Source organism: Salmo trutta, chromosome 2 (assembly GCF_901001165.1).
Source record: "Salmo trutta chromosome 2, fSalTru1.1, whole genome shotgun sequence".
Taxonomy (NCBI): Eukaryota; Metazoa; Chordata; class Actinopteri; order Salmoniformes; family Salmonidae; genus Salmo; species Salmo trutta.
This window is the reverse complement of record NC_042958.1, coordinates 20,024,227-20,048,543: the sequence shown is the minus strand read 5'-3', so window position 1 is coordinate 20,048,543 and position 24,317 is coordinate 20,024,227. Positions and strand designations below refer to the sequence as shown.

The window sequence follows — 24,317 nt, the reverse complement described above, 5'->3', positions numbered from 1 at the left end:
TTATTTTGATGAATTTATTCATACTATTTCTTCCTTCCACAAGATATAGTCCCGAAACAAATCTATGGCTGCTACCCAAGCCGGCTGGTCGTTCAATTGGTTCGGTTGCCAAAGACAAGACCCAGACGTTGAGTCTTTTTGTTCTGTATCTATGGACGCGACCCAGTCGTTCGTTCTAAATGTTCCATTGCCATACTGGCTGGCAACGTTCTTATCCCTTGCATGCCAACTAGCCAACTACGGCTAACTTCAAACAGTGCAGACAGAATAACAGCAGCTGCATTTGTTTAACCTGTTTTCTAGTGACATTTATTTGGATACATCCATAACAATAAGCTAATGAGGCACGATTTCGCCTGGCATAGAAAATGTGTTTTCTCGTTAGGACACTGTTACGGAGTCTAGTTGATAGGTAATCGACTAGCCGGACTGTTCCCCGGACTCCGCGTGTAGGGATTTGTACAATGCATGAACAAGGCTATTGAACTAGACATTGGTGTCTGTCTTTATTACTTTATCCAATATATCATACTGAAACATGGTATCAGAAGTGGCTCGAAAACCACACGTTTGTTATTTTTGTAGCTAAGTACAGTATAGGCGCGGTTACGTTCCATATGCGAACACACGCCGATTCCTACTCACAACACTGATCAACTAGTTGTTAGCTGGTTAGCTAGCATCACTACCTACCTCGATGACTGAAGGCAAAGACATCTCCTATTCCATCGCTATGGCAGCGAACATTCCGCCACCAAATCCCATGGTTCTCACAGGGGACTGGAATACTAATTGGGACAATTTTAGGGATGAATTCGAGGACTATGCGCTGGCGACCGGTCTACATGAGAAACCCAACGAGGTACAAGCGGCAACTCTGAGGAGTTTAATGGGCAGCGAATGCAGGCATATCTACCGGCACAATCTCACCCTCACAGCGCGACAACAGTGTGATGCAAAGGCTATATTGGATGCATTGGAGAATTACTTCAAACCCGCCAGAAACGTAATTTACGAGCGGTTCGTTTTCGGAAGCTGCAAACAGGAAGAGGGTGAGTCAGTACACAACTTTGTAACCCGTTTGAGAGAAAAATCCGCCACTTGTGAATACGGGGGATTGAAAGATGAATTGATTCGTGAGAAAATAGTACTGGGAATTGCAAATGAGGATACACGCCGGCGTCTACTGAGAGAGAGAGAGACTTAACATTAGTAACTGCCATCGAAATGTGCCGCACTGACATGAGAATGAGAGCAATGGAAATCGAAACCCCACGCTCCAACGTTGATACTGTTCACGCTGTTGCTAGGCAGACATTCAGGCAAAACCAATCGAGGCAGAGTAATTCACCACGAACGGTGAACACAGAGAGCCCAGTAGCATGTAAATACTGTGGGAATACGCACTCACGTGGCAAAGAGCACTGCCCTGCCTATGGAAAACCATGCAGAGCTTGTGGAACTAATAATCACTTTGCAAAAGTGTGTCTCAAAAGCAAAAGAAGGGTGAGTGAGGGCAAGATTCACTGTGTTGATGACATCACTCAATGTTCAGAGCTGAACAGTGAAAGTGACATTTACATGCATGAATCCATTGGGGCTGTACACTCAAGAGGGAAGAAATGGTTTGTGACACTACGATTACACAACAAGCAACAACAATGTCAACTGGATTCCGGTGCTACATGCAATGTAATGAGCTACAAAGACAAAATCAATCTGGCACCTGACACACATCTATTGCCCAGCGACACTAGACTAAAGCTGTACTCAGGAGAGCTAATGAGCTCTATGGGCACCTTTGAGACCGAATGTGTTATTCGGGGACGCAAACACAAGCTGGAGTTTGAGATTGTGAAAACCAGTCAACATCCTCTCCTCTCAGGCTCTACATGCGAACGCCTGGGACTGATGCAGTTCACTGTACCAAATGACCTGCACGTTGTGGATCATGTCCAGCATGGACCCCTGTCCAAAGAACAACTACTCAGCAGATATGACGATGTATTCAACATGCCCGTTGAATCAGTGCCTGGGGAGGTACACTTTCAAGTGGATGAGAGCATCACTCCAGTCCAGTGTGCTCCTCGCAATGTGCCCATTGCAATGAAAGTGGCTGTGAAGGCCCAGCTGGACAAGTATGAGGCCGATGGCCACATGACATCTGTGACCGAACCAACTGACTGGATCAGCAATATGGTCATAGTGAAAAAACCAGAGAAGCTGAGGGTCTGCATCGACCCAAAGCATCTGAACCAAGCACTGAAACGATCCCACTACATCATGCCGACACTAGAGGATGTCCTCTACAAGCTTCCCAAGGCCAGGATTTTCACTTTGGTGGATGCCCGAGATGCATTCCTTCAATGCAAGCTGGACGAAGAAAGCAGCTTCATGACTACCTTCTGGACCCCTGGGGTCGGAAACGCTGGCTCAAGCTCCCGTTTGGTGTCTCAGTGGCACCTGAGGTATACCAACGCAAGCAGCACGAGTTACTGGCTGGGCTCAAGGGCATTGAACCCATCGCCGATGATGTCCTGATCGTAGGCTGTGGTGACACAGACGATGAAGCAGAACGCGACCACGATGTGAAGCTCCTGGCACTGATGGAGCGCTGTCGATCAGTTAAGCTTCGTCTTGGCCTGAAGAAGCTACAGTTCAAGGTGAAAGACGTCCACTTCCATGGCCACATTCTTTCAGCAAAAGGCCTGAAGCCGGACCCAGACAAGGTCCGAGCGATCCTCGACATGCCAAACCCATCTGATGCAAAAGGAGTACAGCGTCTCATCGGTTTTGCAAACTATCTTGCAAAGTTCATGCCACACCTATCAGCAGTCTGTGAGCCTCTGCGCCGGTTGCTGGACAAAGACACACCATGGCACTGGCTACCCAAGCACGAGGCCGCGGTGCAGGAGATGAAATCTCTGGCTTCATCCATGCCAGTGTTGCGCTACTACGACGTCACGAAGCCTGTCACAATCCAGAGCGACTCCAGCCAAAGGGGACTTGGATGCTGCCTTAGGCAGGAAGGCCAACCCGTTGCATTTGCCTCGAGAGCGCTCACCCCCACCGAACAGAACTATGCACAAATTGAGAAAGAGTGCCTCAGCATCGTCTTCTCCTGCCAGCGATTCCATCACTACTTATATGGTCGAGAGCTGGTCACCGCTGAAACTGACCACAAACCACTCATTGCCATATTCAGTAAACCTCTCCTCAACGCGCCCAAGAGGCTTCAAAGCATGCTCCTGACTCTGCAAAACTACAGCCTGAAGGTCATTTACAAGCCAGGACCAGATATGTACATCAGCGACACACTGAGCAGGGCAACGGCACAATGTACAGGCAGAGGCACTGCCTATCAGCGGCAGGCCATCTGTTCGCTACAGCAGGAACAACAAGATGTTCAACAGATCAATCAGGCAGACTACTTAAACGTCACAGATCACCGCCTAGCCCAGATCAGGCAACACACTGACAAGGACAAACACCTACAATCACTGAAGTCCATGGCTCTCGCAGGTTGGCCATACCTGAAAGAGGAGACACCTTTCACAGTGAGAGAATACTGGACCTTTCGAGATGAGATAAGCGTGCAAAATGGCGTCTTGTTCAGAGGTCAGAAGGTCATTATTCCCAAATCACTACGTCCAGAGATGCTTACCCGCATACACTCCAGTCACGTTGGAGGTGACGCATGTTACCGCCAGGCTCGTGAAACATTATACTGGCCAAACATGCAAGCAGAAATTAAAGACTTTGTCAGCAACTGTACCACGTGCAACGAGTACGCTCATGAACAGCAAAAGGAAACCATGATGTCACACGAACTGCCCACAAGGGCCTGGCAAATCGTCAGCATGGACTTATTCAGCCACAGACAAAAGGACTATCTTCTCATTGTTGATCACTACTCTGACTTTTGGGAAATTTAACTGCTCCCTGACTTGTCTGCAGAGACGGTCATAAAGCGCTGCAAGGCGCAGTTTGCCAGGCAAGGTCAGCCTGACAAGGTAATCACGGACAATGGCCCACAATTCACTGCACAGTTCAAGCGTTTCGCCTCAGAATGGGAGTTTGACCATGTGACCTCCTCTCCAAGACACCCAAAAGCAAATGGCAAGGCAGAGTCAGCTGTCAAAATTGCTAAAAAACCTTTTAAGCAGGGCCGCGCGCGACAGCAACGACCCATGGAAAGCGATCTTACAGTGGAGGAACACACCCACCGAAAACATGGACAGCAGCCCAGCACAACGCCTTCTGTCCAGACGTCTGAAGACTACCATCCCCGTAGCTAACAAGCTACTTGAGCCCTGCGTCATGGTTGGCGTCACGGACAAACTGCGTCGCAGAAAGCAGCTCGCTAAGTGCTTCTACGACCGGACTGCTCGAGACCTACCAGAGCTGGAGGTGGGTGAAGCGATAAGGATGAAACCGCTGCCGGGAGACCACACAGGACTTTGGAGGCTGGGCACGTGCCTACAGAGAGTTGCACCACGCTCTTACCTGGTGGATGTTGGTGGCTCCCTCTATCGTCGCAATCGGGTGGATCTGCGCGTAGCAGAGCAGACAAACCAGAACACGCCATACACTCACCTAGATGAGCTGGATCACAGTCCAGGCCTAAGGGTAAGAGGTGCAGAATTGAGACATGAGCCAACTGAAGGTGAGGCTTCTACCCCACCAAGCTCTCCAGCTCGTGGCCCTAATCCTACCCCTGTCAGAGCCCATACTTACTCACGGGTGGGTCGGCTGTGCAAGCCACCGGACAGGCTTACTCTGTAAGCAAGAGACTGTGTTAACTTGTCCTCCTGTTTATAAAAATAAAATAAAAAAATAAATACATTTAAAAAGAAAGGAAGATGACAACTGAAGTAAAAATAAAATGTCATGCGTTTTTAATTGTTATGACTTGATTGTTAAGAATTTAATGTTATGCTGTTATGTTTGCACTTTCTATTGAAAAGGATGATGTTACGGAGTCTAGTTGATAGGTAATCGACTAGCCGGACTGTTCCCCGGACTCCGCGTGTAGGGATTTGTACAATGCATGAACAAGGCTATTGAACTAGACATTGGTGTCTGTCTTTATTACTTTATCCAATATATCATACTGAAACAGACACTGTTGTTCAGAGGAGCTAACCAACAACACAGCTAACACAATAACTTCAAACTGAAGCTGGAAAGACCGCAAACTATCTGCACTTCATTTCGTTTTACATTTTTTTCAATTGACATTCCTTTGTATATATCCATGAAAGTGATGCCAGCTGATTCATGATTTCGACTGGCTGAATGTTAGACTAAAATAAATGTGATCATGTCTATATGCTTTTTATAGTGGAGATCATCAGCCTGGACTGATGAGACAGTGGATTGCACAGTCAGATGGAACAGGGTAAATAGGCATTTTAACCTTCCTGTTATGTTCATTTCATGTTAATTAATTCTGTGTTCCCGGTCCAAAATGACCGCCCCAGCTATAAATCCATAATAATACATATATTAACACCTAATATTGTGTTAGACATTTTTATCAACTTAAGTTCTTGTGAACATTACTTGTTTTGAACTTCTATTTGCTATTTATGGCCTGTAGGCCTCATTGATCTGAGCTCATACAACTCGTTTTTGAGTAAACGAAATAGCATAATGTATGGATTATTTTGACTACAACAAATACTCAGATGAAACAAATTGTGCTATTTATCACAGACTACTTTATGTCAACGTTTAACAAGGACTCTCTTCTCCTCACCAGTGTCATGATCAAAGTTATGATCAAGAGCCTCACATACAGTATATAGTTTGGTCATTGTGCCGCCACAGAATGAATTGTGAGCAGGGCCTCAAAAAATATTTATATACCAGAGCTGCTAGAAAAGTTACATGTACTATTGAAACAATGTTGCGATTGTTTGTGAGAATGTCAAGGGGTGTGGTTCCTGCAAGGAAATATTCTATTGGGGAAAGGTTCCCTTGGAGGTTGGGTTGCCATGGAAGCCAAGATGGGGAGTGAGGTGTGTGTATGTGCTCAAACACACATGCATGTGGGGGTCTGGGAGAGGAAGTGTGTCCATCTGATGAATGGGCATGTGCCTGAACTCAATTTTATACACTAATTGTAGTCTCACCCATTCATTTCTAATGACTGGTCAAAATGACCGGGAACACCACAGGTGTACAAAAGTTAAATAAAACACCCAAAATGTAATGAAATCATCAACATTTATTTTGTGTGTTCAGATGCCCTGTGTGGACAAAGTCATGGAACCTTATGACAATCAGATTACATGAACTACATTTTTTTCAGAGAGAGAACTTGTAAATCGGTCCAATTCGACCGGAACACAGCAGGAGGGTTAAGGTCATAGATTTAGTCGGTGGTAATTTGTGGAATAGACACCGACTGGAATACGCTTTTAACCAATCAACATTCAGGATTAGACCCGCCCGTTGTATAATAGTGTAATACTCGTGGTTAGAATTGTTATTCGACGGATGCAAGAATGCTTCTTTCAGGTTTGATACCGGGTTTGTATGAATAATTTATTGCTGAGCAATGCCAGCACCTAAACACGTCCAATATGATGACTTGTACAACTTCGTAATTATTTGGTTCCAGACAGACGTTGCCTATGCATCATTGATTTTTTTACTCTACTTGGGATATATGAGTTATATAATGGTGTATAAAATGTTTCACATAAATGCCGTCCCAGACCCAGAGAGACAGTAAAGCGAAAGTTAACATTTTATAGAGTACTACATCATGTGACATGGGCAAGATGAGCTTCATACAGTTTTCAGAACAACTCGGAACTCGTAAATCCCTGAATTACGATGTCAATGCCTTCAAGATAACTGGGAACTCGGGGAAAAAACGAGCACCGATTGAGAAAAATGGTTTTGAACGGTCATCCAACTCGGAATTCCATGTCGGAAACTCTGGCATCTTTCTAGAGCTCCGACTTTCCGACCTAAAGATCACTAACGTCATGATTTTACCTTGTTTTTTCTGAGATCCCAGTTTTCGTGACAGCGCCACAAGCTGTACTCGGAAGTGACGCCAGCTGCTGGATCATTTTTGTGCGCAGTGAGCCAAGCATAAAAAAGTGTCAACTCAACCAGTGAGAACCAAAATACAATACCCAAAAGTAAAGAGTCGAGCCAAAGAACAGCAGTCGGAAACTGAGAAATTACAAGTGAGTATCATTGAAAACTAGAGCTAACATCACAGTTGACATCTATTGTTAAACCTGTTGCCAATATTGGCAAAGACGAAGAGATAGTTGAAGGGTGACTGGAAGAGCCAGTACAAGATAAATAGAGAACGTTAGATGCTAAACGCCCGGCCCTTGTGTTTTTGTGGAGTTACTGCATCGCCTATTGATAAACGCATGTCTGTTAGGTAGCTAGCTAAATTAGAATAGCTACCTGATGAAATTTATCAGCACAGACGGACAACATGTTTTAAATCTAGTTTGTTTAAATCTAGCTTGCTAGCTACGCTAGGCATTTTATATTTCGATAACCAACATACATTTAGCTAGCTAACATTAGCTACTGCTGCGATCAAGGCAAGGGTCCCATTACGTTTAACCACAGGCGTCAAGCGAAAGGGCGCCGTATGATAGCTAATTATGAATGACAAAAATCATTGATCAATGTAACGTTAGCTAGTTACTTAGCCACTGAATAAAATACGATTGTAAAAAAAAAAAATCTGAATACATTTTCTCAACAATGTGTCTAATGTGTCTTGTCTTTGTTGCAGTATCTGAAAAGAGTGCATTATGAACCCAGTGTACAACCCTGCACCAACAGGGGTCCCCTATGTCAACCCTAAGGGACATTTAGTAGGATACCCAGGTAAGCAGTGTAACTAGTGTGTAATGGATTGGGAAATGTATACCACCCAAACAGACCAGTGGGTAATTAACACACACTGTTTCTCTAAATGTATGTCTGACGCTTCTGATTTTCTTGTCACTTATATATGACCTTTGACCCTGCAGCTGGATTTCCTGGGGGATACTCGGCTGGCCCTGCTTACACTCCCAACATGTACCACCCTGGAGCCAACCACCCAGCCTTCCCCACAGGTGAGTTATTAGTCCCTCTCAGAGAGCTGCATGTAGCCTACTCTTGTACAGTGAGTGCATAGATTGTTTTTGTATGTGATCCCTAGGAATTGAACCCACAACCTTAGTGTTATGCATGATGCAACTCGGAGTGCCTGGATACAGCCCTTAGCTGTGGTATATACTGCCCATATACCACAAGCCCCCAAGGTGCCTTATTGCTATTATAAACTGGTTACCAATGTAATTAGAGCAGTAAAAATACATGTTTTGTCATACCTGTGGTATACAGTACCAGTCAAAACTTTGGATACACATACTCATTCAAAGGTTTTTCAGCACTCCATCACTCTCCCTCTTGGTCAAATAGCCCTTACACAGCCTGGAGGTGTGTTTTGGGTCATTGTCCTGTTGAAAAACAAACGATAGTCCCACTAAGCGCAAACCAGATGGGATGGCTTATTGCTGCAGAATTCTGTGGTAGCCATGCTGGTTAAGTGTGCCTTGAATTCTAAGTAAATCACAGTGTCACCAGCAAAGCACCATCACACGTCCTCCATGCTTCACGGTGGGAACCAAACATGCGGAGATCATCCGTTCACCTACTCTGCGTCTCACAAAGACACGGCGGTTGGAACCAAAAATCTCAAATATGGACTCCTCAGACCAAAGGACAGATTTCCACCGGTCTAATGTACATTGCTTGTGTTTCTTGGCCCAGTCAAGTCTCTTCTTTATATTGGTGTCCTTTAGTAGTGGTTTCTTTGCAGCAATTCGACCAAGAAGGCCTGATTCACACAGTCTCCTCTGAACAGTTGATGTTGAGATGTGTCTGTTACTTGAACTCTGAAGCATTTATTTGGGCTGCAATTTCTGAGGCTGGTAACTCAGAGGTAACTCTGGGTCTTCCTTTGCTGTGACAGTCCTCGTGAGAGCCAGTTTCATCATTGTGCTTGATGTTTTTTTTGACTGCACTTGAAGAAACTTTGAAAGTTCTTGACATTTTCTGGATTGACTGACCTTCATGTCTTAAAGTACTGATGGACTGTCGTTTCTCTTTGCTTATTTGAGCAGATCTTGCCATAATATGGACTTGGTCTTTTACCAAATAGGGCTATCTTCTGTATACTATCCCTACCTTGTCACAACACCACCGATTGGCTCAAACGCATTAAGAAGGAAAGAAATTCCACAAATGAACTTTTAACAAGGCACACCTGTTAATTTAAATGCATTCCAGGTGACTACCTCATGAAGCTGGTTTAGAGAATGCCAAGAGTGTGCAAAGCTGGCATCAAGGCAAAGGGTGGCTACTTTGAAAAATGTAATGTATAAAATATTTTGATTTGTTTAATACTTTTTTTGATACTACATGATTCCATATGTGTTATTTCATAGTTTTGATGTCTTCACTGTTATTCTATGATGTAGAAAATAGTAAAAATAAAAACCTTGGAATGAATAGGTGTGTCCAAACTTTTGACTGGTACTGTGTGTGTATATATATATATACATACATATACAGTGGATTTAAGTCTACACACCCCTGTTAAAATGGCAGGTTTTTGTGGTAAAAGAATGAGACAAAAATCTTGTCAGAACTTTTTCCACCTTTAATGTGACCTAGAACGTGAACAATTCAATTGAAAAACAAACTGAAATCTTTGAGGGGGAAAAATAAATACTCACAATAACCTGGTTGCATAAGTGTGCACACGCTTAAACTAATACTTTGTTGAAGCAACTTTTGATTTTATTACAGCACTCAGTCTTTTTGGGTAGGAGTCTATTAGCATGGCACATCTTGATGTGGCAATATTTGCCCACTCTTCTTTGCAAAAGCGCTCCAAATCTGTCAGATTGCGAGGACCTCTCCTGTGCACAGCCCTCTTCAGATCACCCCAGAGATGTTCAATTGGATTCAGGTCTGGGCTCTGACTGGGCCATTCCAAAATGTTAATCTTCTTCTGGTGAAGCCATGCTTTCGTGGATTTGGATGTGTGCTTTGGGTCGTTGTCGTGCTGAAAGGAGAACTTCATCTTCAGCTTTCTAACGGAAGCCTGAAGGTTTTGTGCCAAAATTGCCTGGTATTTGGAACTGTTCATAATCCCCTTCACCCTGACTAAGGCCCTGGTTCCAGCTGAAGAAAAACAGCCCCAAAGCATGATGCTGCCACCACCATGCTTCACTGTGGGTATGGTGTTCTTTGGGTGATGTGCAGTGTTGTTTTTGTGCCAAACATACCTTTTGGAATTATGGCCAAAAAGTTCAACCTTGGTTTCATCAGACCATAACACATTTTCCCACGTGCTTTTGGGGGACTTGTTGTTTGTTTTTGTAAACTTCAGCCGGGCTTGGATGTTTTTCATTGTAAGAAAAGGCTTCCGTCTTGTCACCCTACCCCATAGCCCATTCATCTGAAGAATACGGGAGATTGTTGTCACATGTAGCACACAGCCAGTACTTTCCAGAAATTCCTGCAGTTCCTTTAATGTTGCTGTAGGCCTCTTGGAAGCCTCCCTGACCAGTTTTCTCGTCTTTTCATAAATTTTGGAGGGACGTCCAGTTCTTGGTAATGTCTCTGTGGTGCCATATTTTCTCCACTTGATGATGACTGTCTTCACTGTGTTCCATGGTATATGTAATGCTTTGGAAATTCTTTTGTACCCTTCTCCTGACTGATATCTTTCAACAATGAGATCCCTCTGATGCTTTGGAAGCTCTCTGCGGACCATGGCTTTTGCTCTGAGATGCAACTAAGAAAATGTCAGGAAATTCCTACTAGAACAGCTGAACTTTATTTGTGATTAATCAGAGTCACTTTAAATGATGGCAGGTGTGTAATGACTTCTATTTAACATGAGTTTGAATGTGATTGGTTAATTCTGAACACAGCCACATCCCCAGTTATAAGAGGGTGTGCACACTTATGCAACCAGGTCATTGTAAGGTTTTTATTTTTCATTTTTCCCCCTCGAAGATTTCAGTTTGTTTTTCAATTGAATTATTCACATTTATAGGTCACATTAACAGTAGAAAAAGTTCTGACATTAATTATCTTTGTCTCATTCTTTTACATCACAAAAACCTGGCATTTTAACAGGGGTGTGTGGACTTTTTATATCCACTGTATATATTACAGTTGAAGTCGGAAGTTTACATACACCTTAGCCAAATACATTTAAAGTACTTTTTTCACAATTCCTGACATTTTAATCCTAGTAAAAATTCCCTGTCTTAGGTCAGTTAGGATCACCGCTTGATTTTAAGAATGTGAAATGTCAGAATAAAAGTAGAGAATTATTTATTTCAGCTTTTATTTTTTTCATCACATTCCCAGTGGGTCAGAAGTTTACATACACTCAATTAGTAATTGGTAGCATTGCCTTTAAATTGTTTAACTTTGGTCAAAGTGTTTTGGGTAGCCTTCCACAAGCTTCCCACAATAAGTTGGGTAAATCTTGGCCCATTCCTCCTGACAGAGCTGGTGTAACTGAGTCAGGTTTTTAGGCCTCCTTGCTCGCACACACTTTTTCAATCTGCCCACAAATTTTCTATAGGATTGAGGTCAGGGCTTTGTGATGGCCACTCCAATACCTTGACTTTGTTGTCCTTAAGCCATTTTGCCACAACTTTGGAAGTATGCTTGGGGTCATTGTCCATTTGGAAGACCCATTTGCGATCAAGCTTTAACTTCCTGACGGATGTCTTGAGATGTTGCTTCAATATATCCACATCATTTTCCTGCCTCATGATGCCATCTATTTTGTGAAGTGCACCAGTCCCCCATGCAGCAAAGCACACCCACAACATGATGCTTCCACCCCTGTGCTTCACGGATGGGATGGTGTTCTTCGGCTTGCAAGCATCCCCTTTTTCCTCCAAACATAACGATGGTCATTATGGCCAAACAGTTCTATTTTTGTTTCATCAGACCAGAGGACATTTCTCCAAAAAGTACGATCTTTGTACCCATGTGCAGTTGCAACGCGTAGTCTGGCTTTTTTATGGCGGTTTTGGAGCAGTGGCTTCTTCCTTGCTGAACGGCCTTTCAGGTTATGACAATATAGGACTTGTTTTACTGTGGATATGGATACTTTTGTACCTGTTTCCTCCAGCATCTTCACAAGGTCCTTTTTGTCTGAGGTCTTGGCTGATTTCTTTTGATTTTCCTATGATGTCAAGCAAAGAGGCACTGAGTTTGAAGGTAGGCCTTGAAATATACTGCTCCAAAAAATAAAGGGAACACTAAAATAACACATCCTAGATCTGAATGAATGAAATAATCTTATTAAATACTTTTTTCTTTACATAGTTGAATGTGCTGACAACAAAATCACACAAAAATAATCAATGGAAATCCAATTTATCAACCCATGGAGGACTGGATTTGGAGTCACACACTCAAAATTAAAATGGAAAACCACACTACAGGCTGATCCAACTTTGATGTAATGTCCTTAAAACAAGTCAAAATTAGTCTCAGTAGTGTGTATGACCTCCCTACAACGCTTGGGCATGCTCCTGATGAGGTGGCGGATGGTCTCCTGAGGGATCTCCTCCCAGACCTGGACTAAAGCGTCCGCCAACTCCTGGACAGTCTGTGGTGCAACGTGGCGTTGGTGGATGGAGCGAGACATGATGTCCCAGATGTGCTCAATTGGATTCAGATCTGGGGAACGGGCGGGCCAGTCCATAGCATCAATGCCTTCCTCTTGCAGGAACTGCTGACACACTCCAGCCACATGAGGTCTAGTATTGTCTTGCATTAGGAGGAACCCAGGGCCAACCGCACCAGCATATGGTCTCACAAGGGATCTGAGGATCTCATCTTGGTACCTAATGGCAGTCAGGCTACCTCTGGCGAGCACATGGAGGGCTGTGCGGCCCCCCAAAGAAATGCCACCCCACACCATGACTGACCCACCGCCAAACCGGTCATGCTGGAGGATGTTGCAGGCAGCAGAACGTTCTCCACGGCGTCTCCAGACTCTGTCACGTCTGTCACATGTGCTCAGTGTGAACCTGCTTTCATCTGTGAAGAACACAGGGCGCCAGTGGCGAATTTGCCAATCTTGGTGTTCTCTGGCAAATGCCAAATGTCCTGCACGGTGTTGGGCTGTAAGCACAACCCCCACCTGTGGACTTCGGGCCGTCATACCTGTTTCTGCCCGTTTTTGAGCAGACTCATGCACATTTGTTGCCTGCTGGAGGTCATTTTGCAGGGCTCTGGCAGTGCTCCTCCTGCTCCTCCTTGCACAAAGGCGGAGGTAGTGGTCCTGCTGCTGGGTTGTTGCCTTCCTACGGCCTCCTCCACGTCTCCTGATGTACTGGCCTGTCTCCTGGTAGCGCCTCCATGCTCTGGACACTACGCTGACAGACACAGCAAACCTTCTTGCCACAGCTCGCATTGATGTGCTGGATGAGCTGCACTACCTGAGCCACTTGTGTGGGTTGTAGACTCCATCTCATGTTACCACTAGAGTGAAGGCACCGCCAGCATTCAAAAGTGACCAAAACATCAGCCAGGAAGCATAGGAACTGAGAAGTGGTCTGTGGTCACCACCTGCAGAACCACTCCTTTATTGGGGGTGTCTTGCTAATTGCCTATAATTTCCACCTGTTGTCTATTCCATTTGCACAACAGCATGTGAAATTTATTGTCAATCAGTGTTGCTTCTTAAGTGGACAGTTTGATTTCACAGAAGTGTGATTGACTTGGAGTTACATTGTGTTGTTTTAAGTGTTCCCTTTATTTTTTTGAGCAGTGTATATCCCCAGGTACACCTCCAATTGACTCAAATAATGTCATTTAGCCTATCAGAAGCTTCTAAAGCCATGACATAATTTTCTGGAATTTTCCAAGCTGTTTAAAAGCACTGTCAACTTAGTGTATGTAAACTTCTGACCCACTGGAATTGTGATACAGTTAAATAATCTGTCTGTAATCAATTGTTGGAAAAATTACTTGTCATGCACAAAGTAGATGTCCTAACCGACTTGCCAAAACTATAGTTTGTTAACAAGACAATTGTGGAGTGGTTGAAAAACGAGTTTTAGGGACTCCAACCTAAGTGTGTGTAAACTTCCGACATCAACTGTATATATTTTTGTTGCTCAGAACATGGTGGGCCAAATAAAACCACCGGCGGACCAAATTCGGCCCACGGGCCACCAGTTGGGGAACCCTGCCAATGGACAAAGGCCTAAAATGTATTTTTTTATTTTTTTTTCCTGTTAAAATGTGTAATACCCTAGACGGTGTGTTAACAACGTCTCTCCTTGCTCTGTGTTTATCTCTGAAACCCTCTCTTATAGGTTACGCTCCGGGCACTCCTTTTAAAATGACCTGCTCGCCCACCACGGGGGCTGTCCCACCCTACTCCTCATCACCCAACCTCTATCCTGCAGCAGTCTTCCCTGTGAGGAGCACCTACCCCCAACAGATCCCCTACACACAGGTCAGTCAGTCAGTCAACTGACATCATCTGCCTCTACTGTCTTAAGTAGTATGATGTAACTGAACCTGTTTATCTTATTTGTTGTACTGCAGAATTGGTATTTATAGCTGCATTGTTACAAGGTCATAACAGTTACATAGGTCTGCCTTAGACAATTCAGATACACATTAGCTTGCTGCTGTAGTTGTACTTGTCTTACTGCGGCACTGACATTTGTTTTGGTATTTACTCTTCCTGGGGCAACATTAAGGCAGTTACAGTTGATGTCGGAAGTTTACATACTTATGTTGGAGTCATTAAAACTCGTTTTTTCAACCACTCCACACATTTCTTGTTAACAAAGTACAGTTTTGGCAAGTCGGTTAGAACATCTACTTTGTGCATGACACAAGTAATTTTTCCAACAATTGTTTGCAGACAGATTATTTACACTTATAATTCACTGTATCACAATTCCAGTGGCTCAGACGTTTACATACACTAAGTTGACTGTGCCTTTTAACAGCTTGGGAAATTCCAGAAAATGATGTCATGGCTTTAGAAGTTTCTGATAGGCTAATTGACATAATTTGAGTCAATTGGAGGTGTACCTGTGGATATATTTCAAGGCCTACCTTCAAACTCAGTGCCTCTTTGCTTGACATCATGGGAAAATCAAAAGAAATCAGCCAAGACCTCAGAAACAAAATTGTAGACCTCCACAAGTCTGGTCCATCCTTGGGAGCAATTTCCAAACACCCGAAGGTACCACGTTCATCTGTACAAACAATAGTACGCAAGTATAAACACCATGGGACCACGCAGCCATCATACTGGTCAGGAAGGAGACGCGTTCTGTCTCCTAGAGATGAACGTACTTTGGTGCGAAAAGTGCAAATCAATCCCAGAACAACAGCAAAGGACCTTGTGAAGATGCTGGAGGAAACAGGTACAAAAGTGTCTATATCCACAGTAAAACAAGTCCTATATGGACATAACCTGAAAGGCCGCTCAGCAAGGAAGAAGCCACTGCTCCAAAACCACCATAAAAAAGCCAGGCTACGATTTGCATCTCCACATGGGGATAAAGATTGTACTTTTTGAAGAAATGTCCTCTAGTCTGATGAAACAAAAATATAACTGTTTGGCTATAATGACCATTGTTATGTTTGGTGGAAAAAGGGGGAGGCTTGCAAGCCAAAGAACACCATCCCAACCGTGAAGCACGGGGGTGGCAGTATCATGTTTTGGGGGTGCTTTGCTGCAGGAGGGACTGGTGCACTTCACAAAATAGATGGCATCATGAGGCAGGTAAATTATGTGGATATATTGAAGCAACATACCTGACTCAGTTACACCAGCTCTGTCAGGAGGAATCCACTTGGGCCAAAATTCACCAAACTTATTGTAGGATGCATTGTGGAAGGCTACATGAAACCTTTGACCCAAGTTAAACAATTTTAAAGGCAATGCTACCTGTTAAGTTCATGTTTTAAGTATGGGGCTATCACTCATTCAAGAGTGCTCCTGCGCAGGAAGTCTTGTCGTTGAGTGGAATGGCTACCTTGTAGTGTGTTCATACGGTATAGTGAACTTTGTTAAACTGGAACCTTGTCGTTGTGTCATTGAGTTAACATTGGTAGCAGAGGCTGGCTAATAACTACAATGTGCCACCTCGCTTCGACGAGAAGAGGTCGTACGAAAGTTGGAAAAATGAACTTGGAATCTGGACGCGAAAAAGCAAGCACTTGCGGTGGTATTATCGCTCGAGGGAAGAGCGAGAGGTGCAGCACTGGAAATATCCGTTGAGGATTTGAACATGATGGTATGGGAACTTTGATCAGAGCACTGGATTCTGTATTTCTTAAAGAAGAGAAAGACCGTACCTACGAGTCATATTCAAACTTTGACAGTGTTACGAGAGATATTTCGGTTGCAATGACGGACTACATCATTGATTTCGAACAGAGGTACAATAGGATGCTGAAGTTCGACATGGTTCTCCCAGATGCAGTGTTAGCTTTCAAGTTGCTAGATACTGCCAGTCTAGATGGTAGGGAGAAACAGTTGGCTTTGACTGCTTGTACTGTGCTGACTTTTGCATCAATGAAGTTGGCACTAAAAATCATTTTTGGTGAAAAGACGTCTGTCGCGCCGTTAACAGATGGAATGCAAGTGAGTGACGCAGCATATTACACTGAGCAGCAGAGAAAAGGTGCCAAAAAGTCACGTTCAAGACAACCAGAAGAGGGCGCTATTTCCCGGCACAAATCCACTGGACAAATATGGAAGGAGATCAAAATGTGCTGTTTGTCAAAGCACTTACTTACCATTGGGTTAAAGACTGTCCTCCATAAAAATGAACAAGTTAAACTAACAGAGGAAAATGTACACACAGAGAGAGCAGTGTAACATTACACTGTTTTCAAACATATCTGCTTCTGATACTGAGATTTTTATAGTTGAATCCTTAGGATCTGCTGTGATTGATACTGCATGTACACGGACAGTGTGTGGCGCAAAATGGCTTGATAGTTATGTCAGTGAACTAAATATGAAATAAGTACAAAATATGATTGACACACCAAGCAACAGAGCTTTCAAATTTGGAGATGGGAGAATTGTCCATTCTACCAAGAGAGTTAGTCTGACCAATTTTTGCTGGTATCTTAAGTGTCACATTGAAACAGAGATGGTCCCTACAGATATTCCCATATTATTAAGAAAAGCTTCCCTCAAGAAGGCAGGGGCTGTACTAGACATAAAAAATGACAAGGCAGTGATGTTTAAACAACCAGTGACTCTTGAACTTACTACCTCAGGCCACTATGACGGACACAGAGCACATGGAGATTCTGACAGTCACTGAGAACATGAACACAAAAGAAAAACACAAAGTATTGTTAAAGCTTCACAAACAGTTTGGACTTGCTACAGTTGACAGACTTCAGAAGTTACTTAGCAGTTCAGGGAATAATGATGAGAGTATTTCCATTCTACAGCAGATAGTTAAGGAGAAGTGTATCTATAATTCTTTGAATAACTGTTTAATATTTTATCAACGTTTATGATGAGTATTTCTGTAAATTGATGTGCTCATTCACCGGAAGTTTTGGGAGGCAAAACATTTCTGAACATTACACGCCAATGTAAAATGGGTTTTTTGGATATAAATATGAACTTTATCGAGCAAAACATACATGTATTGTGTAACATGAAGTCCTATGAGTGCCATCTGATGAAGATCATCAAAGGTTAGTGATTCATTTTAGCTGTATTTCTGATTTTTGTGACGCCTCTCCTTGCTTGGAAAATGGCTGTGTGGTTTTTCTTGTCTCGGCGCTGTCCTAACATAATCTAATGTTATGCTTTCGCCGTAAAGCCTTCTTGAAATCGGACAATGTGGTTGGATTAACGAGAAGTGTATCTTTAAAATGGGATATAATAGTTCTATGTTTGAGAAATTTGAATTGAGATTTTTTGTTGTTTTGAATTTGCCGCCCTGCTATTTCACTGGCTGTTGAATAGTGTCCTGCGGGTGGGACGCTAGCGTCCCACATACCCCAGAGAGGTTAATGCAACCACTGTGTCAAATTTAAAAAAAGCTTTACGGCGAAAGCACATTTTGTAATAATCTGAGTACAGTGCTCAGACACCAACAACAAGCAATACAGATACCCGCCATTTTGGAGTCAACTAAAATCAGAAATAGCATTATAAATATTCACTTACCTTTTGATCTTCATCAGAATTCACTCCCAGGAATCCCAGTTCCACAATAAATGTTTGTTTTGTTCGATGAAGTCCATCATTTATGTCCAAATACCTCCTTTTTGTTTGTGCGTTTGCCTTTTTGTTTGCAGTAAGCGCACACAAAATGTCACGACGAAAAGTCAAAAAAAGTTATATTTACGTTCGTAGAAACATGTCAAACGATGTATAGCATCAATCTTTAGGATGTTTTTATCATAAATCTTCAGTAATATTCCAACCGGACAATCCCATGGTCTTCAAAAAAGAAAAGGAACACAGCTAACTCTCACGTGAGCACGTGCCACAAAACTCATGTCATTCTCTCAGTCATCTAACTCCATATGCTCTTATTCTCTCCCCAGTCACAGTAGAAGCATGAAACAACGGTCTAAAGACTGTTGACATCTAGTGGAAGCCTTAGGAAGTGCAAAATGAACCCTATGTCACTGTATACTGTATAGGCAATCACTTGAAAAACTACAAACCTCAGATTTCCACACTTTCTGGTTGGATTTTTCTCAGGTTTTCGCCTGCCATATGAGTTCTGTTATACTCACAGACATCATTCAAACTGTTTTAGAAACTTCAGAGTGTTTTCTATCCAAATCTACTAATAATATGCATATCCTACCTTCTGAGACTGAGTAGCAGGCAGTTTACTACGGGCACGCCTTTCATCCGGACGTCAAAATACTGCCCCCTACCCTAGAGAAGTTAACAGTTGTGAGACATGTCAAAAATACAGTAAACCTAAGCCCAAACCAGCTGTTGGTTGCCACTAGCTTCCAAATACAATGAAACAATGGCTGTAGATCTACATGAGTTAGCACCAAGTGTGTGGTACCTTCACATAATCGACCACTTCACACGCTTCAGCGCTGGAAGCATTGTGAATACAAAGAAACCCAGTGACATCGTCAAGCACTTCATTCATTCCTGGGTAAGTGTGCATGGCCCGACCCAGAAATTGTACAGTGACAATGGAGGAGAATTCAATAATAATGAAATAAGAGAAATGGCAGAGAACTTTTAACATGGAAGTAAAGACAACTGCTGCATACAGTCCATGGAGCAATGGACTTCTGGAGAGACATAATCAAACACTCACAGAGATCATGCTGAAAGTTAAGCAAGACAATGGATGTGACTGGAACACAGCCCTAGATTGGGCTTTGATGGCAAAAAACTCAATGCACAATGTTCATGGTTACAGCCCATACCAACTAGTGTTGGTGCAGAACCCTAATCTTCCCTCTGTACTGGTTGACAAGCCACCAGCACTAGAAGGGACCAGTGTGAGGGCATGGGTGGGACAGCACCTTTCAGCACTACATGCAGCGAGAAAAGCCTTCACTGAAGCAGAGTGCTCAGAAAGAATTCGCAGGGCTCTGCGTAAACAGCTACGACCCACCGATGAGAAGTACGAAACTGGAAACAAAGTGTACTACAAACGAGTTGACTGTCAAGAGTGGAAAGGACCGGGAGTAGTCATTGGCCAAGATGGTGTGGTGATATTTGTGAGGCACGGAGGCATTGTCAGGGTGCATCACTCAATATTGCGGAAAGTAAATGATCATCAAGATAGAGGGGCTGTTGCTGAGAATCATCCTAATGAAAATGACAAAGGACACAGTAACAGACACAAACCTACCAGATGTCACATCCAATGATATGGAAACTGACAGGAAAGGAAGCAGAGACCTTCAACCATGCCACAGATAATACTGTTGAGCGTTCAAATGAGGAAAACATTCAACAACAGCCACGTCTTAAGAGAACATCGTTGTTCCAATCTGAAAACTGGACAAACTGTTAAATACATGGACGGAGAAAGTGGTATTCCACATACAGCAACCGTCATTGGACGAGCAGGAAAAGCCAAAGGAAAACACCAGAACTGGTACAACTTGCAGTACTCTGAACCAGCTACACTTTCTGGTACAACAGGGTCAGCTGACCTGTCACTTGTAGATAATCTCAGAATTGAACCAATGGAAAATCGAGAAACAGAATGACATTCAAAATGATGTACTTGAAACAAAGGACGTGTCATTTGACTCAGCTAAGCTAGATGAGCTCAGTAATTGGAGGAAAAATTGAGTGTTTGAGGAAGTCAAAGACATTGGCCAAAAATGTGTCTCAACAAGGTGGGTTTGTACCCTTAAAGAATCCTTAACTGGAATAGTGCCTAAAGCATGTCTAGAGGTTTTGAGGAGCTGGCTGCTAAACAACTCCCAAAACGCTCACCGACATGCGCCTCAGAGTCACTCAGATTGCTGATGTCAGTGATCTGCCAGAAAAAATGGAAACTTAATTCCATAGACATCAAATCTGCATTTTAGCAGGGAACAGAGCGTCAAGGGACATTCACATCCGACCTCCGCCTGAAGCTAAATGCGAAGGAACACTGTGGAAACTAAAAAAGTGTGTGTATGGACTGGCAGATGTACCAGTAGAGTGATGCAACAAAGTCAAGGCAACAATGCTGAATACAGGTGGAAAAATGTCACAAGTGGATCCTGCAGTCTTCTATTGGCTTGATCAAGACTGCAATGTGACTGGAGTACTTGCCTGTCATGTTGATGACTTTATCTGGGGTGACTCACAGACCTTTGCTACAACTGTGATTCCACACCTCAAAGCTGTTTTCCAGGTCGACCGTGAGGAGCATGATCATTTTTGTTATGTTGGCATAGAGTTTATTACAGTTGATGGAACAATACTGATGCAACAGGAGAGCTATATCAAGAATCTTCAACCTATCCACATGGATTCTTCAAGAGCCGTACAAAGGAATTCCCCTCTGGAATTGAAGCTGATCAATTGAGGTCAAAGATAGGACAAATTTTATGGGTTGCTAGACAGAGTAGACCTGACGTAATGTTTGATGGTTGCAACTTGGCATCTAACACAAAACACGCCACTGTACAAACCATTCATGAGGCAAACAAAGTTGTTCGTAAACTGAAATCACAACAAGTGACTTTAAAGTTTCAGCATGTTAGAAAAGATGACTCTTTGAAACTAGTTGTCTTCAGAGATGCTTCGCTAGGGAACCTTACAGATGGAGGCACACAAGGTGGACATCTAATCATGTTAATGGGTGAAGGAGGAAGATTCTCACCTATCTGTTGGCAGTCAAAAAGGATCAGAAGGGTTGTCTGAAGCACACTTGCTGGAGAAACACTTGCTCTTGCAGATGGAATTGACAATGCGATCTTTCTTGCAACTCTGTTCTCAGAGCTTACCACTGGTGAGACAAAACGGCACATTCTACCTGTAGTTTGTGTCACTGACAACTAACTACTCATTAGTTGATGCTTTGAAGTCAACCAAGTCTGTCACAGAGAAAAGACTTCGTCTTGAGATTAGCAGCAGCAAGGAACTTATTCAAGCACAGAGAATCCAGCGGATTCTGTGGTCGACCACAAAGGAACAGCTTGCTGACTGTCTGACTAAAAAAGGAGCATCCGGTCTTGTGCTCCTACAGGCTCTCAGTAATGGAAAGTGGCAGCTTGAGTAATTCAAATAAAAACTCACACAACCCATTTGTAATGGGGAACTTGAATAATACTTGGACATTTAATTATGTTGTTGATGTTTAATTTGTCTTTAAAGAAAAGGGGGAGATTGTTAAGTTCATGTTTTAAGTATCCCTATATTTCTGTTATTACGGGGCTATCACTCAGTCAAGAGTGCTCCTGCGCAGGAAGTCTTGTGGTTGATGAACCTAGCCTAGAGTGTGTTCATACGGTATAGTAAACTTTGTTAAACTGGAACCTTGTCGTTGTGTCATTTCGAGTTAACATTACCAATTACTCATTGAGTGTATGTAAACCTCTGACCCACTGGGAATGTTATGAAAAAATAAAAGCTGAAATAAATCTCTCTACTATTATTCTGAAATTTCACATTCTTAAAATAAAGTGGTGATCCTAACTGACCTAAGACAGGGCATTTTTACTGGGATTAAATGTCAGGAATTGTGAAATTGAGTTTAAATGTATTTGGCTAAGGTGTATGTAAACTTCTGACTTCAACTGTATATACAGTTTAAAATATTACATTACATTGTTTCATAAAACTGTACCTAATAACACTTGTCTCTCTCTCTCAGCAGCAAGGCACTTACTACACACAGCCTCTGTACGCAGCCCCACCCCATGTCATTCATCACACTACAGTTGTCCAGTCCAATGGGATGCCAGCAGCCATGTATGCCCCGCCCATGCACCACCAGTCCCGCCCCCACAACAGCGTAGCCATGGGGATGATAGCAGGGACCACTATGGCCATGTCAGCCGGTGAGTTCCATTTAGAATGAGTTTTTATGCGTTTACCATTTTTTAAAAACGTTTTAATACACACAATCCGGTCGCAACAGTGTTAAATAAATGGGTTTTGCTCTGTCTAATTTCCGGACCTCTCCCACCTCCTTCCTTTCTCCAGGAACTTTGTTGACGCACTCCCCCACCCCCCACCAAGTTCCAATGCCCACATACCGACACCCAGGCGTGCCCACCTACAGCTATGTTCCCCCCCAGTGGTAAAGTGATGGCACTGTGAGTACTGAAGACATCCTCCATATCATATTCTCTCCGGTCAATATGGATGGGAATGAACACTGGGAAACAGCACTGACACTAGAATACATAATGGTTACAATTTATAGTCAGGAAATATTTAAATTCAGGTAGGGTATTTATAAAAATAAAAAGAATTGGGGGGGGGGGGGGGTAGCTGTGGGCAATAGCCTCATGTCAATTAGGATAATACCCCCTGTCAGTAGAAATACTTCTATGTGTAGAAAGACCAACAGTAGGTATTATTACTGTGTATTTAATCAACTATTTCTCTGCTTCTCTCTGCAGGTCAGACGATGGTAGATATGCATTCACACTCCAGTTGATGACGCTCTCTGGTGTCTCGTGTCTGCTATTCTTCCTTCCTTCCTTCCTTCTTTCCAAACATACTGTGAATCTGAAGCCTGACTACAAAACAACACCAGGTGTGTTCAGAACAGGATGAAGAGAATATTCCTACTGCTGACTATTCCTGTTTTGAATGATACTATCCAAGAATCCTTCACTCACCGTGCTGCATATCTGACAGCTAAGTCTCCATGCAAACTTGTGTTTTGTGTACTGCCTTGCGATTTTTATAGCTAACTCTATTAAGTGGTGAAAAGGGAGTTTGAATTTTTTTTTGATTTTCAGATCCGTTTTGAGTTGAATGCATGTGTATATACACTGAGTGTATGAACATCAGGAACACCTTCGTAATATTGAGTTGCACCCCCCCTTGCCCTCAGAACAGCTTTAATTCATCGTGGCATGGACTCTATAAGGTGTCAAAAGCATTCCACAGGGATGTTGGCCCATGTTGACTCCAATGCTTCCCACAGTTGTCAAGATGGCTGGATGTCCTTTGGGTGGTGGACCATTCTTGATAAGCATGGGAAACCAATGAGTGTGAAAAACCCAGCAGTGTTGCAGTTCTTGACACAAACTGGTGCGCCTGGCACCTACCACCTACCGTTCAAAGACACTTAAATCTTTTGTCTTGCTCATTCACCATCTGATTGGCACACATACACAATCCATGTCTCAAGGCTTGAAAATCCTTCAATAAGGGATCATAGCTTTCACTTGGATTCACCTGGTCAGTCTCATGGAAACAGCAGGTGTTCTTTAATGTTTTGTACCCTCAGTGTAAAAGAAGAAATAACACTAGCTCAATCTACCTTCTATGACTAATGCAAAATCATCCAAAAGAAGAAAAAAAACTGCAATTTTGAATCACTGATGCCATTTCTTAATGTGAAATATTAAAAGAAAGGAACAAGTTAATTTCACACAAACGGGTAACTTGAGTTTAACACACAAAGCTGTGCAGAACAATTGTTTTCGTTGCTTGTTTTTGGTAATGTTGCTAGGATGCTATTATTTCTCTGGGGGATGCTGTGTTAACATTTGTTTGTTGGCCATTTTTGTATTATGGGAAGGTGGGCCTTTTTTGAGTTTTAAGCCTCTGTCTC

At 43.0% G+C, this 24,317-nt stretch overlaps 1 protein-coding gene across 3 annotated transcripts; it reads left to right on the top strand.

Annotated features, from left to right (window-relative positions):
* The first annotated feature begins 6,663 nt into the window (after positions 1–6,663).
* LOC115152925 (myelin-associated neurite-outgrowth inhibitor) lies at positions 6,664–23,606 on the top strand. 3 transcript variants are annotated; one of them, XM_029697866.1, is made up of 7 exons: positions 6,666–7,208; positions 7,781–7,875; positions 8,022–8,108; positions 14,406–14,548; positions 22,398–22,584; positions 22,730–22,842; positions 23,152–23,606. In XM_029697866.1, the coding sequence occupies exons 2-6, from the start codon at positions 7,800–7,802 to the stop codon at positions 22,828–22,830; spliced, it is 594 nt and encodes a 197-aa protein (XP_029553726.1). In that variant the 5' UTR covers positions 6,666–7,208; positions 7,781–7,799; the 3' UTR covers positions 22,831–22,842; positions 23,152–23,606. The 3 variants fall into 3 exon arrangements, with proteins under 3 accessions (XP_029553718.1, XP_029553735.1, XP_029553726.1); XM_029697858.1 differs by lacking the exon at positions 23,152–23,606 and having other exon boundaries at positions 6,664–7,208; positions 22,730–22,839; XM_029697875.1 differs by lacking the exon at positions 23,152–23,606 and having other exon boundaries at positions 6,665–7,208; positions 22,401–22,584; positions 22,730–22,839.
* The last annotated feature ends 711 nt before the right edge of the window (positions 23,607–24,317 follow it).

Coding starts and splice junctions, on each gene's coding strand:
- LOC115152925 (XM_029697866.1), top strand. CDS start 7,800: ATGAACCCAGTGTACAACCCTGCACCAACAGGGGTCCCCTATGTCAAC. Junction 8,109..14,405: donor CCACCCAGCCTTCCCCACAG/GTGAGTTATTAG, acceptor CCTCTCTTATAG/GTTACGCTCCGGGCACTCCT. Junction 14,549..22,397: donor AACAGATCCCCTACACACAG/GTCAGTCAGTCA, acceptor TCTCTCTCTCAG/CAGCAAGGCACTTACTACAC.